The sequence below is a fragment of the Prinia subflava genome, chromosome 8 (assembly GCF_021018805.1).
Source record: "Prinia subflava isolate CZ2003 ecotype Zambia chromosome 8, Cam_Psub_1.2, whole genome shotgun sequence".
Taxonomy (NCBI): Eukaryota; Metazoa; Chordata; class Aves; order Passeriformes; family Cisticolidae; genus Prinia; species Prinia subflava.
Window position 1 is genome coordinate 23,076,264 of NC_086254.1, and position 18,148 is coordinate 23,094,411.

Consider the following 18,148-nt stretch of genomic DNA (forward strand, 5'->3'; position numbering starts at 1 on the left):
GGCTCCTGAGGGCTGTGGGAGGTTTAGGGTTAGTGCTGGCTCCTCAGGGCTCCGGAGGAGCGGGAGGGCGGCACGGAGGCTCCTGAGGGCTGCGGGAGGCTTGGGGTCAGAGTTCGGGTTAGTGTTGGCTCCTCAGGGCTCTGGAGGAGCGGGAGCGCGGCACGGAGGCTCCCGAGGGCCGCGGGAGGATGCGGAGGTGCGCGATGGCGGCTCCCCGCGGCGGGAGGAGCCTGAGGAGGCAGCGGGAGCCGAGCCGCGCTCCAGCCCCGTGCGCGCACCGCCCCGGCCGCTGCGGGACAAGGGCTGCGGAGGCACGGCCCGCACCTGCAGCGGGTTCAGGAGCAGAGAGCCGAGCACAGAGCCCGCAGCGCCCCCGCCTCGCCTCCTCCATCTTGCCGCGGCTGCGGCGGCAGGTGCGCGCCCCGCCCGTGCGCGGCCCCGCGGAGGCGGCGCAGGCGCGGCCCCGCCTCGCCCGCTCCCCGGCAGGTGCCGGAGCCGCGCGGCCCCGCCCCGGCCCGGCCGCGCTGAGGGCGGAGGCGGCGGAGCGGCCGCGGCTGCCGGGGGCTCTTGGCTGGGCCGCGCCGCTGCCCGTCCCGCAGCGCTCCGGCGGAGAGAGGAGCGAGAGCAGCGGAGGCAGCGACCGCGTGCGGCATGAACCGGGCTCAGCGCGGGGCCGCGGGCAGCCGCGGCCTGGGCACCATGGAGGTGAAGAGCAAGGTGGGAGCTGCCGCCGCCTGAGGGCCGCGGGCGCGGGGGGAAGGACGGCGCCGGCCCTGCGGGGCCGCCGGGCCGCGGTGTCGCTGCGGGGACGGGGACGGCTGCTGACTCACCTGCCCGAGGAGAGCCGGGGCACGGCCCCGCCGGGCCCGAGCGCTCCGCAGGCCGGCGGGCTCGGGCGGGCGGGCCCGGCGCTCCCTCCCCACCTGTGCCCTGCGCCCGCCGGGGCTGCCGGAGGTGATGGGGTCGCTGGCTGGGTGCGCTGTCTGCGGGCACACAGTATAAGTGGTTTTGAAGTGTTTTTTTTTTAAAAACCTAGGTAAGTGGAGTTGGCCCCCAAGTTTCTGGACAGACTAAAAGGCGTACACAGAAATATGTGTTATGGGGAAAGTGTGAGATCACTGGGCCGAAAGAGGTGTTTAGAGACATACTTGGGGGTGGACTACAGGATCTCCAGAGATCCCTTCCAACCCTAACAGTTCTGTGATAATTCGAAAGCGTCAAAACCCACTCTGTCCGGGTTGCAATGAGTGCGTTTGTTAGTGACTGTTTCTGTAGTTACCTTTCTTTTTCCTTAATGATTGTGTCTTTCTGTGGCTTTTTGCGGGGTACAGCGTACGCTTACCATAGAGGTCGAGGTGAGCCCTGGCTAGCTTATCCGAAAGTGGAGTTTGCCTTCTCTTAGAGGCCCCGAGAGACTTTTACCCTGGCAGTGTTTCAGGAGTGTGTACCTGTGTGTTCCCGCAGAGATCACCGGTGTCAGGTGCTCACTGCTTTGCCCCATGTGTGTACCCACATCTCTTCTCTTTTTAATTTTTATTTTGTGGTTAGGCAAAGTTTTTCTGACGAAGCTTTGATATTCTGAGAGAAATTGGGAGCTGTGTGGACTTTTAAGGAAAATGCATCATGGTGATGGAATTCCTAGAGGATGTGTGGTTGGTCTCCACAGCTTCAATGAGGGTGATTTCTTTAAAGTGTTCATTTTTCATGTGGCCTAAACCAGCAAGCACAGGAATATCTGGTAGCTGTTATTTCAAGTACTAGTTAAGTTAGTACTGTGATGGTGAAGTCTTTTATTTATGCTCTTTATAAGGTTGAAAATAATCAGTATGATGTGCTTACAAACCCAAATCAGTTGTTTCCTCAGCCCAAAACTCTAGGTTTACTGTTTCCCTGCTGTGCGTTTTCCTTGATTTAAAATATATCTAGGGACTCAAGCATGCAATGTGTTCCTGGTGTTTGTACAGAGAAATGTAGCCCTCATGACTAGGGATTGTCCCTCAAGTGCATATTGTGGAGCAGGATTCAAGGCTTTCCTAGAACTACTTGTTGCTAATGCATTATTTAGCAGCACCTCAATTTAATATCGCAGAGGAGTCATCTTCCTTCTATGAAAATGAGCAATTCTGAAGAGAAGGAAGAAAGGCCTTTGTGGGAGTGGAGGGAGCCATTCCTGTGGAGTGGCCTGGCCTTTGAAGGCTGCTCGGTGATGTGCAGCTCTTTATTTAGATATTCCAAATCAATAATTGTGCCTCAGCTGACAAGGCTGGGCCAGCACAGCCCAACTGTGGTTGCAGTTATATGAGCACAATCCTTTTGTTAGTTTAGTTTATTCAGTTTGGGTAACTGCTCTGAGCTTGCCCTGGCGATTCCCCATAGCACTTGAATTCCAGTCAGCCCGTTTGCTTGTCATGGAACATAAAACTTTATACCCCAGACTGAAGTTCCTGGTGATGATACGGAAACCCCAAAATAAGCTTCCGGTTCTCTCTATATTAAAATTCAGGTTTTCCCCCTTTCTCATGACTTGGAATAATATTTTTTCTGAGTAAGATCTTAGTAACTGGTCAGCCAGAGAAGGTCACTGCAGCTGATGTTCTGTCGGGGATGGCGACTTGCATGGAGCAGCTTTGTGCTGTGTAAATGAGTGTGCAGTGTGCTGTGTAAGTGCTGTGTAAATGAGTGTGCAGTGTGCTGTGTAAGTGCTGTGTAAATGAGTGTGCAGTGTGCTGTGTAAGTGCTGTGTAAATGAGTGTGCAGTGTGCTGTGTAAGTGCTGTGTAAATGAGTGTGCAGTGTGCTGTGTAAGTGCTGTGTAAATGAGTGTGCAGTGTGCTGTGTAAGTGCTGTGTAAATGAGTGTGCAGTGTGCTGTGTAAGTGCTGTGTAAATGAGTGTGCAGTGTGCTGTGTAAGTGCTGTGTAAATGAGTGTGCAGTGTGCTGTGTAAGTGCTGTGTAAATGAGTGTGCAGTGAGCATCCCGGGTGCCTTCCTGGTGCTGCCATGGCTCCCCTGCCTGCTCCCAGGGGAGTTAGAACAGCACGGGCTTGTGAAGAGCTCAGGTGGCAAAAGGAGCCCTCTGTGCTTAAGTTACTCTTCCAGTGTCTCATCTCCAGAACATCGAGAGCAGACCTGTTTCATGGGAAGGAGTATCTGCATAGAAAATGCAGACGTTTCAGGGATTCAATTAATGGAATTGCACAGTTGGTAAAAGATTTGTCTTTTACCTGCTTTCTAATAGTATTGAGGAAACTCTGTTAGGAAATACGACTAGGTTATGAATCTCGGTATTTGCACCAAATATGTATAAAATAGCATGGAAAAAATAAAAATCACACGTTTGAGAATCTGGCCCTTTGCTTGCTGTGGTAAGAGTCAACATTTATTTCAACCTGAGGGTGAGGTTGTTGGCTTTTTAAACTTTTATTACTGATTCATGTTTTAAGTGTGTAATCCTTGAAGGCCAAACAATTTCGATTACTGCCATGCATGGACAGTTCCTCACACCTCCCGCGGCTGGGGAAGGATCTGAGGCAGGACGAAGTCCTGCACTGATGTCATGATCCAACTGTGCTGCCTCTGACGTGCTGGGAGTTCCTCCTGTGGGCTGGGCTTTTGTTTGTAAGCAGGGATGAATCATCCCTTCTGCCTTATTAGTTAATGTTAGGGTAATCGCAGGTTTTCTAGAGCAGGAATGTTCCCAGATAATTCCTTTATTTGAAGCTTTTGGAGGAAGGTGGGGTGTTGAAGGTGTAGCTTGAGTTAGCATGGTGTTAACATGCTAACAGCTGGGTCCTTGTCTGCTGATTTTCAGTCCTTTGTTTGTATGTGAGAACTCCAAGGCTTTTATTCTCCAAAAGATCGTAATCAGGTGTGAGATAAAGTGCACCTCCCCATCTCCTGTGTGTAACATACACCGAAGTATGTGATACTGAGGCTCAAACTTGCACCCACAGCCTTTTGTTCCACGTGTCCTTCTGCTCTGCTTGAAACTAAACTTGCTAAAGACATTATTTAAAGTCTTTATTTTTACTGTAGGTCAGCAGTAGAATTTACACACAAAAAACCCAGCCAGCTGAGGTTTTTGAATTATTACCGTATTATCCTTTTAACTCATATACAATCTGTTCTGGTTTTTGTAATCTGGCTGCTGCTATCTCTGAATTCCTTTTGACATCTCTGGTATGTTGTGTATGTGCCTGATATGGAGGATTTGGAGTAATTTTTATCCAAGATTCTGTTTGCTTTGGGTCCTGCCCTTGTTAGGCAGAACACCACATTTTAGTAGCTATGTGTGGTAAAAATCACAATTTGTCTAGTCTACATCAAATGCTCATCCTTTTCTTGGCACTCACTTTAGTCTCCTGCCTGCCCCCACTGTATCACTGCCTTAATAAGCAGCGTGTTTTAATAAGTGTTTGCTTTAGAGATGATTTAGGAGACTGAGCTTGAGTGGGTCTCTGAGCTGGGTTTTTTTCAATGATTACGTTGACTACAAGCAAATCCTACTGCTGAAAGTAGTGTCAGTGACTGATTTTTTTGTTGTTGGTTTGGTTTTGTTTTGGGGTTTTTTTTTCGTATTTTCCGAACCGTGCCAGATTTGGAAAATCCACCCCCTGGACAGATCCCTGCTTTCAGACTGTTGCAGTCCAGATGTGAGCCTTGCTCATGCAGGGGAATCTTGTGGGTGCTCTCAGAGGCAGTGGCTGGTTGCTGTTACCCCTCTTTGGGCAGGAGCAGGGGACCCGAGATCAGCTCACCGGGCTGGGCTGCACGTGGGTTGTACCGAAAAGCAGCAGCAGTTCTTTGGGTTTTTCACATCCAAGCGGCATTTTCACTCCTGCCCAACAACTGGGGGTGTGAAGGCTGCTCAGCCCTGCGTGGGTGAACCAGAGTTGTGTAACAATCTCTGCACGCCGCTCTCAAGGGCACTGCGAGTTCTTGGAACCGAATTCCAGGTGGTCACATACCACAGGGTGTTAATCACAGCGCTGGGCTGAGCCAGGACAGCCGTGCTGCCTCGCAGTTCATGAGCCTGGGAGGCTCTGCAGGAATCCCTGCTCCGGTTTGTCACCTTCGTGCTGATGAGCTCCCGTTAATTGGAGCAGTGAAACAGCCTTGGCATGCTCCAAGGTACATGTTCTACAAAACTAGTTATAACTTTGGGGGGAAAACCCAACTGTTTCAACTGGCTGTTCTATACCATGTCAAACTTTTAGTTCTGTAACATTTCTGGTTTAATATAAAATAATTCTGTTGCTTCCATATTAACGATGTAAGCAATCTTTTGTTGTAGTTTGGGGCAGAATTTCGCCGATTTTCCCTGGAGAGATCCAAGCCTGGGAAGTTTGAGGAGTTCTATGGCTTGCTGCAGCACGTGCACAAGATCCCAAACGTCGATGTCCTGGTGGGATACACGGACATCCACGGGGACCTGCTGCCTATCAATAATGATGACAATTACCACAAAGCAGTTTCTACAGCCAATCCTCTGCTCAGGATTTTCATTCAGAGAAAAGGTAAGAGCACTTGAAGAATGTGAATCATCTGTTTATCCAGTTACAGTGTGATATATGGAGGAAAAACCCCTTCAGTCCTATTTCATCATGTCAAATTCCATAATTACGGGTCATGAAAGGTATTCACAACTTGTCTCTCTTGCAAGGGCTTCCTCGGACAACCTATTTATACTTTGTGATTTTTTTGCTTGTATTTAGTTGATTTAAAGTCAAGTTAAATCTCTAGCAAATGCTTCTTTCTGGTTTAACGTAAGCAAATGAAAATAAACTTAACCTCCAAGGTTTTCTGCTCTGTATGTTGGATACTTTTCACTTAAATTCCGATCTTGGTCAGACAAGAAGAGAGATCATTAAAGGATGGAATTAATATTAAAAATGTTATATGAAGTATTAAATGCAATACTGAAGTATAAATTCAAGACTAACTTTGTAATATGGTATTCTTACCACACTTTCCTAATAAAACATTTTGAATTTTTCAGTTGACAAGCTTTTATCAGTTAGCAAACCTCAGGAGTGAGGACTGCTTGCTTTGTTGGTTTGACTTTAAAAGTAGTGTGTCTGCTCTGGTTGTGTGTTCCTACTGTCTGCTTTTGTTCATGAAGGGAAAAAATCCAATTACAAGTTTGTATTTGTTCTTGTGGTGCTGTTCCTGGTTGTTGCTAAGACAGGCACCTTTTCCTTAGAAAATGCTTGGGCATCAGAACCTTTTATCAGCTCCCACTCCAGAAGGTGAACAACTCCTCAAGAGCCTGACACAAACCCAATATTCATAACCAGAGTGGCTGCCTGGAGCTGCCGGGTGCTGGCAAAGTGTTTGTTTTGTTGTGTTGGTATAGACTGGTGAGGCCTGTGTGCTGAAATGCCAAAGGCGTGAGCCACTGGCTGGAGCAGAACCTGGAGGGAGACCCGGCCTGGGATTGCATCTAATCCCCTACAGTAGCCATATGACAGGAAGGGATAAGCCACTTTGTCAGACTGGGATTATTGAGTTTATGTTTTAACACCATATGTTTTTAGATTGTTCCTCGTGTGACAGGTCTCATGTTCCTGTTCCTAGTGTTACATTTGTGCTGCTTTTTTAGTTTCCTGCCATCATTTACCTTGATTTGATCTGGGTGGATTATTTGTTACCACTCTGGTTCCAGCAGTTGATATAATGCACAAAAGTAAAAGATGAATCCATTTTAGTTTGTCAGAACAAGAATTGACGGGCAGGAAAAGCTCTGTAGAAAGTACCAGGTGTCAGTGCCTTCCCTTGGACACAGGAGCCTTCTGCCTGTGGAGTTTGAGGGCACAGAGAGCCCAGGCTGGCACCACAGCCCCCACTGCCCCTTGCTGGGAATTAGTAATGATCACACTGATCACATCTGTGAGGAAATTGAGGCTTTGCCTTCACTGGCATCTTTGCCACATAGAGTAGATGTTTGATGGAAAATACAGAAATAACTTTATTCTGTATTTCATTTGTGATGATTTGCCAGTGACCAAGGCTGGATTGGTGGAGTTAGGGATGGTTCATATTTTGTGCAGCATGATTTGTTTAAGTGTGCTTAATTCATAGATTGCAGCAGCATGACTGGCTCTGCCTCTGGAATGGAAAAGAAATATCTGAGCAAATACCTGCTGTTGATGGGGCTGCCTTGATCTGGGCTGGTTTGGAACTATAATAAGTGACACAAGTTACTTTTCCACCTGCAAGGCTACTTGTGGCTTTCATGCGTTCTCTTATATCAGCTGAAAAATTTTTGTGGGCTTTGTACTGGAGCTTTGACTTCTTTTATATTTCCAGCAGCAGTAGTTGGGAATTTAAGATCTTTAACAAAAAAACACTATAGGGAAGAGGGAAAGTGTTTTGATGCCTTATAACATATGAAATTTTTATCATAGTGTCTTAAATATTTAGAAACTACATGTGATTGATGCAAAGCTAACTTGAGGTATGAGCAGACTGCAGTGAAATCTATTGTAAATGGTATTAACTTCTTAGTATATTGCATCCAACGAACACCTTGACAGGTTGAAATGGGAGCTGCAAGATGGTTTTGCATTTATTAATAAGTGACGGTTGTGATAATGGGACTCCAGAATTTGGGAGATGTTATGCCCAGAGTAAGAACTCTTCTCTCCTGTTTGATTTTGACTTCTCATTTCTGAAAGCACTGTTAGTCATGAACATTTATGTGGCTTGGTTGATGTGGTAGAAAACCTGGAGATCCTGTAATGAAATCACATTATTCCCCTTAGACTCCTCTAATTGTATTTCACAAAATTCCTTTAAAATACTTTATGAACCGCTCCAGTGCTAAATCCAAATGGGGGCTTGAGGTTGCACAAGTCAGGATTGCTGTCAGCTTGCAGAAAACATTCCTCGCTGGAATTTCATTCTGCAGTTTAACAGATTAACAGGTACTGTTGACATCTGGTATTTAAAGGTTAAACTGATGTATTGTGATTAAATCCAGATGTATGGGAGTCGCTCTGTCTGTGAGAAAAACCCTTCTGAAGAGAAAATGGAGGGGAACAGCCTGCACAGGCTGAAGGGCAGCTTGATGTGGGGAGCTTTGCATTGTAAATACAGGAACAATAGAGATAACAGAAGATACATTTCATTATAATATCCTTAACAGTCCCTCACAGGATTCTAAATTACAATATGCAATTCCTGCAAGTTCTGCGTGTATGTGGCTGTCTTTAGTGAGAAGTGGATTCTTTGGTTAATCCACTTGTGCCTCTTGAGAGAGACTCTGTCACTGAGAAGCTTTACCTTGGTGAGAAGTAAGAGCAGTTGGCTTTTTGAACAGCCCTTTGTCAACTAGCCTAGCTATTCTGAGCCCTCTTCCTGAAAACACAGGATGGTTTGCTAAAAGCGTATTTGGTTATATTTTGTGACTAAACAAGAGGAGATTTGTTGGGTCGTATTTAAAAAATGCTAAATTCTATCTCTGTTCAAATACACTTACTACTTTGGGGTTTTGAAAATTTAATTCTCAAGGGATAATTCTACATTGATTTGCAAATGGGTCAGGAAAATATTTCAAAAATCTGTCTTCAATAACATCAAATTGAAACCAGATTTGGCATTTGTGGGCTTTTGTTTTCAATTTCATGTAATAAGCCTGTACAGATTGGTGCCACCTTGAGCTTGAAAGGGCTGGAGAGAGAAATCCTTCCTGCACCGTGTGGACGATCTCCTTCACACTATCTGTAGTTAACACCTTGTCCTTTGGCTTTAGGCCAAAATATTTTTCGCTGGGGCTTTAAACTGATTAGTGAGGTGCAAGAACAAAGATGCCTTTGTACTTGAGAGTATTGCTGTAGAAAACTTGTTTAGCAGTGGAAGAGGGGTTACCCAGAGTGTGCTGTTCTGCTGAGATTTGGGGGCATGAGTTTATCAACCTTTCACTAATTTTTCTCACAAATTCTCTAACCTTAACTGTCTACCATATGGTTTGTGCTAGTTCTGAATTATTAAACTATTAAGAGCAGTTATAATGAAAAAAACTTTCCCTCTGGTGTGTCAGGGTTTCAGCCAGTTTGACATCTGGCTTGCAGTTTTGGGATGCTTTTATTTCAGCCATGTGCTCTGTAGCTGAGGAAAGTTACGGAAAAGAAAACCACCAGCTAAATTAAATAAGATTTCTGATTGTGTATTTGTCCTCTGAAAGAGACTCTTGAAGTTCCTTTCTTTTCCAAGAAATGTTTTTCTGCTCTTAGTTTTTGTTTAAAAAATCCTTTTGAATCTGTTATTTCACATACAGACTTTACATAATATTTCTTTCAAAGCCAGTCCTGTTGGAGCTGATTTTCATCTTCCTCTGCTTGCTGGAAAAATTTCATTTGGACAGAAGTTACCAGCTGATGGTTGTGGAAGGCAGGCTGGGAGGGGATTTCTGTGCAGGAAGTTGGGAACAGTTCTGATCTAACTTGAGTAGAGCACGAACTGTCCTTGATCACTCACAAGACATGATAGATCTACTTGGATGTGATAAATGTGTGTTTGTATATCCAGTGCATGCCAGACTTCCTGCAGGGAGCGTGGCCTGCCGTGAAGGTGGAGAAGCCTTACAGCCACTGTGGCAAGCTGGGATCATTGAATGCTTTACATATTTGATATGACACATTTGATATGGGTAAAATACCACAGAATCTGTCTGATTCCCTGAATCTGTGCACTTTGAATTTAGCAAGAAACCCCATCAGTTGAATACCTTTTAGTGTTGCAGTGCACATGGCAGAACACTGGTGAGAAAATCAGTCCTGACAAAGCTTTGCTGTCCTGTTTTCTCGTGCTTTTTCTAAACCAGCTGTTGTACTAAAAGCAGCAGGAACCGGGAGCTTGACTGGCACCAGTCTGTTGGGCCTGTAGTGTCCTGGAGCTGTCATCAGCAACTTGCACTTTAGCAGGAAAGAGTGCAAGAGTTACCTTGTATTTAAAGCAGCAAAAGGTATTTAAAGCAAGACCTGTCTAGGATCTGATTTCACAATTTTCCTTTCCAGGTTGTTTTGTAAACAAGTGTAGTTCTAAATAAAAAAGAGAAGTTATTGCACCTCATTGAATTGCAAAAACCCTTTCAATGAAACCCCAGATGTCTAACTGGAAACTGGTTGGATGGGTTGTCAGGAGAGATAAGGGCAAAACTTCTCTCACTTTTTTCTTTGATGATAAATTTTTAGCGAACATGAAAAGAATTGCTCCATGTTGTCTGAGAAGTCGGCATGTTCGTTGTCAGCAGTGGAGTACAGGGGTTTAACCAGCTGATCTTAGTCAGACACCCCAAAGGGCCTTCTGCAGAGAAAAGGCTGAGTTTGTATTTCTGTAGGTGTTTCACTTCAGACACAGTTCACCTGTTACAATGCTGAATGCTTTGGTGGGGAGGTTGAATTGTTTTATAATGCACCAGCTCTTCAATACAACTGATCTAACACTCTTAGACATGTGAAGATCAGATTTTAGGCTATTTCTAAAGCCTTTGTGCTTGATGTTAAAATCTAATGTTATGGTAATTAAACCTTAAATTACAAAGTAACTGAGATTGCTATGGAAATAACTTCAGGCTACAGTAGGGCTGTGTCTATCAGGTATCTTCAGAAATAACTCCTGATAGTGTGAATTAAATTGTTGAACAATTTTAGCTGTAAACATGAGTGCAAAAGATGCTCTGTGTTTAGCAAACAGCTGAGCAAGAGCTTTGCCTTCCTTATGGTTTAATTATTTTTTTAAACAAAGGAAATAAAAAAGAAATGTAAATGAGGCCATCATCAGGGCACATTTTTGTAAAACGTGTTGATGAACTATTGTGTAGACACAAGCCAGGAGCTGACAATAAATCCCTTTGAGGTTTTTCTGTGAGCTAATTTAAATTTGTTTCTTTTCCTCTTGCCCTTTATCTTTTAGAGTACCAGGTCCAAGGCTGCTGCCTTCTTAGAGCAGCCAAAGGACTGTTCTTGTTTTCAGCAGCCCTGAAGGCTGGGAAGGGAGGAGTTGGTGTTACATGCTGCAGTAGTGTGAGCCTGTTGCTCCAGGGATAGTTTCTCTGTTCTATTTTGCTTAAAGCATCTGAGGAGTCCAAATCTACTGGTTCATGTCTGTATATCTCAGCCTCAGAAACAAGTGCACTCATTGATTTCCTCAGCAGCTGGCAGCTGTCCTGAAATGCCACCAGGGCGGCATTGCCACGGTCAGCCCAGTCCACAGATTGAAATGTATAGCCATTCTTCCAGTTTCTTGGCTGTACCAGTGGCATCTGAATGGGATAATACAAAGAAATCCCAACTTCTCTGGTCCTAGGGTTAGTGCAGTCCAGTTCTGCATGATTATTGGGGGTTTTCCCCTGTAGAACAAAGATGTGTGCAGTAAGTACGAGTGCAAGTCTGAGGAAGCTCAGATCTGAATGTATTCAGGCTCATCCCTTTTGGTGAGTTATTGCATATTAAAAAGAGAAATGGAACCTTTGGTAAATAAGAGTTTCAGAAATCAGTATTGCTTCCACAGAACGTGTTTTCTCATCGCGTACAAGTAGTTGTAGGACTAACATCTTTTGTTTTGTTTTTTTTAAGCTCCAAGCCTATTCCTGTATCAAGTTGTGGCAGTTACAGCATTGCTTGCATGAACAGTTTTGCCTGAAGTATTTGTGTGCGAGGTCTCTTTGTTTCTGCTCCCCAGCCATTTTACCTACATGGCGTGGGGGCAGGGGAGAGTGCAGAATGGAATAAGCTTTCTGGAGTTTGAATCCAGGTCATTTGGCTGGCTCCCAGTAACCAGGCAATAATAGGCACACTGGCTGCTTTCCCTTTTTCATTCTTTCTTTTCCAATGATCTGAAACCTGAGGAGAGAAAGCTAGCAAGTGGAATTACTCTGAATAAAATTAAAATGTTTCTAGGAATGTACTCACTCTTTCCATTCTACCCTTTCTCAGGCAGCTGTAGCTCTTTGTGTCTGCTGCTGCTAACTTGCTTTCATTTCTTTTGTGCACACTCTATCCTTCCGTAAGAAGAAAACCGAAAGTATTCCAGCCTTTGAATCTCATACCATTAAAGCTTTGTTTCATGAGTAGAGTGAAAGGTTTCTGTGATAGTGGGGCTGACACCTAGAGGGGCTGAGCCAACCCCCGGCAGCAGTGTGACCTGGCTGTGCCTGCGGGCTCTAATCCCCGTGTGCTCTGTCTTACAGAAGATGCAGACTACAGTGCCTTCGGGACGGATACCATGACCAGGAAGAAGAACGTCTTGTCCAACGTGCTACGTCCAGATAACCACAAGAAGAAGCCCCACATTGTCATTAGCATGCCCCAGGACTTCAGGCCCGTGTCGTCCATCATAGACGTGGACATTCTGCCTGAGACGCACCGCAGGGTGCGGCTCTACAAGTACGGAACCGACAAACCCCTGGGCTTCTACATCCGCGACGGCTCCAGCGTCAGGGTCACCCCGCACGGGCTGGAGAAGGTGCCCGGCATTTTCATATCCCGGCTGGTGCCCGGGGGGCTGGCGCAGAGCACAGGCCTGCTGGCTGTCAACGACGAGGTGCTGGAGGTCAACGGCATTGAGGTGTCGGGAAAAAGCCTCGATCAAGTTACAGACATGATGATTGCAAACAGCCGCAACCTGATCATCACCGTCAGACCCGCCAACCAGAGGAACAACGTGGTGAGGAACAGTCGGACTTCGGGCAGCTCCGGCCAGTCCACCGAGTCCAGCCTGCCCAGCAGCACTCCAAACCTTCTGGGAAGCCTGCTGCAGGAGGAGGAGAGCGATGAAGAGGACATTATTATTGAAGACAGTGGCGAGCCGCAGCAGATCCCAAAAGCGGCACCTACCAGCGAAAGCATAGAATCCTTATCACAAATTGAACTCCTCCACGAGTCCACACAGAATGGATTCCTTCCTTCCAGCGAGATGGACTTGAATCACTCCGCAGGCAGCATTAGCATGGAGTATGATGTACCAGAGCCAGGGCGTAAGTCCTTAGAAGAAGATGGAACAATAATAACGCTATGAAATAACGTTGGTGTGCTTTGTATAAGTAAGGATGCCATACGTGTTTTAATTGGGCTTAATAAGTAACACATTTTATACCTCTCCATCTACCAAGCACTGCAGTTAGATTAAAAGGAGGGAAAAAAGTAAATTCGAGAAATTCAAAATTACATAAGTTGACTAACTTCATTAATTCTGCACTTCAGTGTAAATAATTCACAAAGCTGGACGATAATTGATAAATAGCTGAAACTGAATGAGAAAATTTAAATTGAAAATGAAGGATAGCTAAGAGATGGCTGTGAGCTTTCTTTTCAAGGTACTTGATTTTTATTATTTTTTTAATGCCATATACTACTGGTTGTATAGAAGTAAACTTCCTTACGTGTGAGGCTGACCGTCTCATGGACTGTGGTTTCATGTTCCTCTGAAGTGCTGCTTACGTGTGATGGAGCTGCTGCAGCCCCTCGCTCCTATCCTGGCTGCTGCTCTGCTGGCAGAGCTGTGCATGGCTCCGAGCAGGGGAGAACTGGAGAAAGCAGAGGTGGGCTGGGGGGAGATGGGGAGGCTGGTCTGGTCCTGGCTGGCACAGGGACACCAGGGCTCTGTGGGCAGCACCTGCACTGGGGCTTTGGAGGTCACTGTTCCTTTGGGAGTGAATGTGCAACCACAGGCTCGTTAGTCAGGCACCATTACTGGTTTTAATGGCCAGGCAAGCTTACTTTTAATGACTCTGATTTTGAAATTCAAATGTGAAAGTCTTAACACTAATGCATCAGACCTGTTCTCATTCTAGTTTGCAATATTTAAGAATATCATTGGATTTAGTTACTAATCCCAGTAAGTTACAAACAAATCAAATGTAAACTTAATGCTATGGAAATAGCATAGCATAATCTCTGTTAAAATTGCAGTCCTAGTAGAAGCTGTAAAGATTTCTACTAGAACAGGTTTGTTGGAATGATTCTGGATTATATAAAAGTGACTTTCTTCAAACCTGAACAAGTTAGAACAGTCAAAGTTAAATCCCTGGATTAAAAACAGTTTTAAATCAGAATGAGGCTTTACTACACCTTGTTTGAGCCATGTGATATGAAGTTATTCATTGTTGGGCACTGCTCTGTAAATGCAGGTCATTTGTGCCCCTGGCTGGGTGTTGTGGATATCCCAGTGTTGCTCTGTGTGAAAACGCTGCTGAAAGTCCTGATGCTGCAAGGGCAGAGGTGTGTGTGTAACCACTGCACCCACTGGGACAGCTGCAGAGGAGGCTTCTGGCATTGTTTTTGTCCTTCCCCTTTTTGTATCTCCTGCTTTACCCCTTTGGCCCTTGGTTCCCAGCCTGACCCCTTTGGGAACAGAAGAAGAGCTGGGGACTAACAGGACTGGGGAGAGGGATCTCTGCAGGGATCCCGTGGCCTGTGTCAGCCTGTCGGGAGGAGCAGGGTGCTACCAGTTGTGTCCTGTGTCCTGAGCTCCCCAGAACAGCAGCCAGGTGCTTGGGAGCCTGTTCCACCCTCTGGGAAGATGTGATGAGTGGGAAGGGAGACTGACCCCTTTCTTTTTTTCTCCTCAGTCTAGTTGAGGAAAATCTACCTCTGGTAACTTCACTAACAGGAGACCAACTGTAATTTAATGATAGAGCATCTGTAATAGTCGTTGCAGACTGTGAGAGGCTGAACCTGTGTTTGTTTCAGGTTTTTGTGATGATGCAAACACTGCTGCAGAAACAAATCCCTGCTGTTTGATGTTACAAAGTGCACATTTGAAATTAGTATCTGATGAGCAGTCACTTTCTCAAACCTCCAATGCCGTTGCAGTCCAAGATGCCAAGAGAGGCATTCATCCCCCTTAGGATTTATGGAGAATAGGCACAGCAGGCAGTGGCACTCTGCAAATACAGGTGAGGGGCTTTTTTGTCACACTTATTTATGGTTTCTTAGTGTGTGTGTGTGGAGAGCCCTGGAATCTTTTACAAGAACAAGAGCTTTCAAGTGTTTCACTTGTTTTGCTAATAATTATTAAAAATGAAGTAACTGCATCCACTTAGTATGAAATGAGAGAAAGAAATGTTCATTCTGCTACAGGGAGACTTTACCTGTACATGTTTTCTCTCAGCGCTGCTCTACACTTCCTTTCTTTACAGAAGATTGTTTACTTTGAAAATATCTTTTTTATTTTCCTTTGTCAAAAGACTTTCCTTCCTGTATGAAATCACCAGTGGAGGGTGAGACTCATTTTTCTGCTAGTTTGCACTTCTGTGCCTTTGGTTTACTTGAATGTATTGTGAATAGTCAAAGGAGTAAAGGCACTTGGGAAGAGAAGAGAGGTCCACAGGTACAGAGAATGAACTGGTAGTGCACTCACTGCAGGTGTAACATTTCCATTCCGTGCAGATCCGCTCTGGGGCAGTGTGGTCTGTGAGGATGGGAGGGCTGGCCTGGCCAGGAGGAATGATTCTGGATTGTATAAAAGTGACTTTTCTGTGCAGATCCTCTCTGGGCTGGTGTGGTCTGTGAGGATGGGAGGGCTGGCCTGGCCAGGAGGAATGATTCTGGATTGTATAAAAGTGACTTTTCTGTGCAGATCCTCTCTGGGCTGGTGTGGTCTGTGAGGATGGGAGGGCTGGGCCTGGCCAGGAGGAATGATTCTGGATTATATAAAAGTGACTTTTCTGTGCAGATCCTCTCTGGGCTGGTGTGGTCTGTGAGGATGGGAGGGCTGGCCTGGCCAGGAGGAATGATTCTGGATTATATAAAAGTGACTTTTCTGTGCAGATCCTCTCTGGGCTGGTGTGGTCTGTGAGGATGGGAGGGCTGGCCTGGCCAGGAGGAATGATTCTGGATTATATAAAAGTGACTTTTCTGTGCAGATCTGCTCTGGGCTGGTGTGGGCTGTGAGGATGGGAGGGATGGCCTGGCCAGGAGGAATGATTCTGGATTGTATAAAAGTGACTTTTCTGTGCAGATCTGCTCTGGGCTGGTGTGGGCTGTGAGGATGGGAGGGATGGCCTGGCCAGGAGGAATGATTCTGGATTGTATAAAAGTGACTTTCCGTGCAGATCTGCTCTGGGGTGGTGTGCTCCGTGAGGATGGGAGGGCTGGGGCTGACCAGGAGGAATGATTCTGGATTATATAAAAGTGACTTTTCTGTGCAGATCCTCTCTGGGCTGGTGTGCTCCGTGAGGATGGGAGGGCTGGGAGGGCTGGGGCTGACCAGGAGCAATGATTCTGGATTATATAGAAGTGACTTTTCTGTGCAGATCTGCTCTGGGCTGGTGTGCTCCGTGAGGATGGGGTGCCTGGGAGGGCTGGGGCTGGCCGGGAGCCCCGGCAGTCCCAGCCTGAGGCTGCTGTGCTGCCAGGCACGGCCCTGGGCAGGTTGATTAATATTGATGCCAGTATTATGGACTTGGAGAAATGTAACTGGGGTCCTACTCTGAACTGCATGAGACTTCATCTCCTGGGACCTTTCCTGCAAACTGACTAATCTAAACACGGGATAATGTTCTTTTTGATGTCGACTGTGTTCTGTTCCACAGAAATTTCATGGCATGTAGTAAAACCAAGCATTTGGGACTTGATAAGAACTTTAAAGAATAAATCTAAAAAATGTGTATCTACAGTTAAAACGACAGACTGCACAGCATGTAATTGCTTAATGCTGCAGTTACCATAAAGTTTCTAAAGTTCTTCCATATCTTACTAATACGTACACTGTTAATTACAAAAGATTTTTAATTTGCTACTTCAGGATGATCAATGGTTGATTATGAGTGGCTAAATTTAATTTTATATATAAATGATACTGGGGTTCAGTATAAGGTTTTTTAAAATATGCTGATATTGTTAGCCTTTCATTCACTACCTCCTAAATTTTTAACATCTCTACTGTTTTCTCCCTGGAAGACGATACTTAAAGGCTTGACTGTTTTATATAGATTTTACCTATAGCTAAAAAAAGGAGAAAAAAATCCAGAAGTGATGGTGAGGATGCTGCGCATGATTGACAATATTACGCTGCTATTGATGTAATCTGTGTATCAAGTATCCTGTGTGTGTAAATTGTATTTTCAATCCAGATTTTATAAATTAATTTATGAACTACCCAAATTATTTGAGAATGGAATGAAAAACTAAAATTCCTTTGACTAGTGTTATATGTTGTATACATGCACGGAGGGGGACAAGTGATTCCTCCCTGGTGACCGGGAGATCTAAGTGCACCTTAATAGGAAGAAGAACAAATTCTTAATAGAATTAAGATGCATTTACTTTAAAGTTCTGCTATGGTACTGGAGAAGTCAAGCCTAACTGTGAATCATGGTTTTTTCCACACCTGAATTAAATTTAGGACAATGTTCTCACAAGCTGTCTTTAACATGTGTATTTTTGTGAATATTATGTATTTTCTAATTAAATTTTACTTGCAATGTGATTTTTACATGAATGAACTTGTTTAAAATGTCAAATATCAGTATTTTTCTTACAACTTTAATGTATAATGTACATTGGTATCTCACCGAATGAAGATTGATTTTACAAAAATCAAGCTAGATGTAGTTGTATATTAGTCTTATATTTTTACAGACCAAAATAATAAATGGATATAGAAATAAAATGTTTTTTCTCAATTTCTCTGTCAGATAAATCGAACTGAGGAAGAATGTATCCTTTTTTTAAGTGTGACACCAGCTGGGCTTGGTTGTTGTCTCCTGGCCAGCGGAGCAGGCTGTGCTCAGCCCTTTGCTGTGGTTTTGTTTCTGCTGCTTTGGGGCTGAGCCCTCCCGTGTGTCTGTGGGCCGGTCTGTGTGTGCTCGGTGCTCTCCATCCCTCACACAGAGCCTCGGGAGGGGACAGCCAGGCTGGGGACAGCAGTGGCTCAGGACACAGCCAGAGAGCCCGGGCTGCTGCCCCAGCACTGGAGCAGGAGTGCCTCGGAGCTGGGGCAGTTCTGTCCCTGCACAGGACACGGGGAAGGAGTGCTGGGATCACAGTGGCATTCCTGGGGTGCTGTGAGCTCCCTCAGTGCCCCCTGCCTCGGGCAGGGCGTGGGGTCACCCCGGAGGCAGCAGGAGCAGGGACAGAACTGTCCTGGAGAGCGCCTCTGTGAGGATGGAGTGAGCCTGACAGGGCTAGCTCTGCAGAGGAGGCACAG

General features: G+C 45.5%; 2 protein-coding genes across 3 annotated transcripts; one reads left to right on the forward strand and one right to left on the reverse strand.

Annotated features, from left to right (window-relative positions):
• The first annotated feature begins 515 nt into the window (after positions 1 to 515).
• Positions 516 to 14,795, forward strand: PARD6B (par-6 family cell polarity regulator beta). The gene is made up of 3 exons (XM_063404164.1): positions 516 to 717; positions 5,292 to 5,514; positions 12,189 to 14,795. Exons 1-3 carry the CDS (start codon positions 652 to 654, stop codon positions 13,013 to 13,015), a joined length of 1,116 nt encoding a protein of 371 aa, XP_063260234.1. The 5' UTR covers positions 516 to 651; the 3' UTR covers positions 13,016 to 14,795.
• Positions 14,796 to 14,940: 145 nt separating this feature from the next.
• LOC134553962 (uncharacterized) lies at positions 14,941 to 17,626 on the reverse strand. Of its 2 annotated transcripts, none has more exons than XR_010081175.1 (3): positions 16,242 to 17,625; positions 15,947 to 16,135; positions 14,941 to 15,755 (listed from the first exon to the last, which is right to left on the reverse strand). XR_010081175.1 is itself a non-coding variant. In XM_063404165.1 (3 exons), exons 1-3 carry the CDS (start codon positions 16,448 to 16,450, stop codon positions 15,237 to 15,239), a joined length of 909 nt encoding a protein of 302 aa, XP_063260235.1. In that variant the 5' UTR covers positions 16,451 to 17,626; the 3' UTR covers positions 14,941 to 15,236. The 2 variants fall into 2 exon arrangements, 1 of the variants encoding a protein (XP_063260235.1); XM_063404165.1 differs by having other exon boundaries at positions 15,947 to 16,179; positions 16,294 to 17,626.
• Between the last annotated feature and the right edge of the window lie 522 nt (positions 17,627 to 18,148).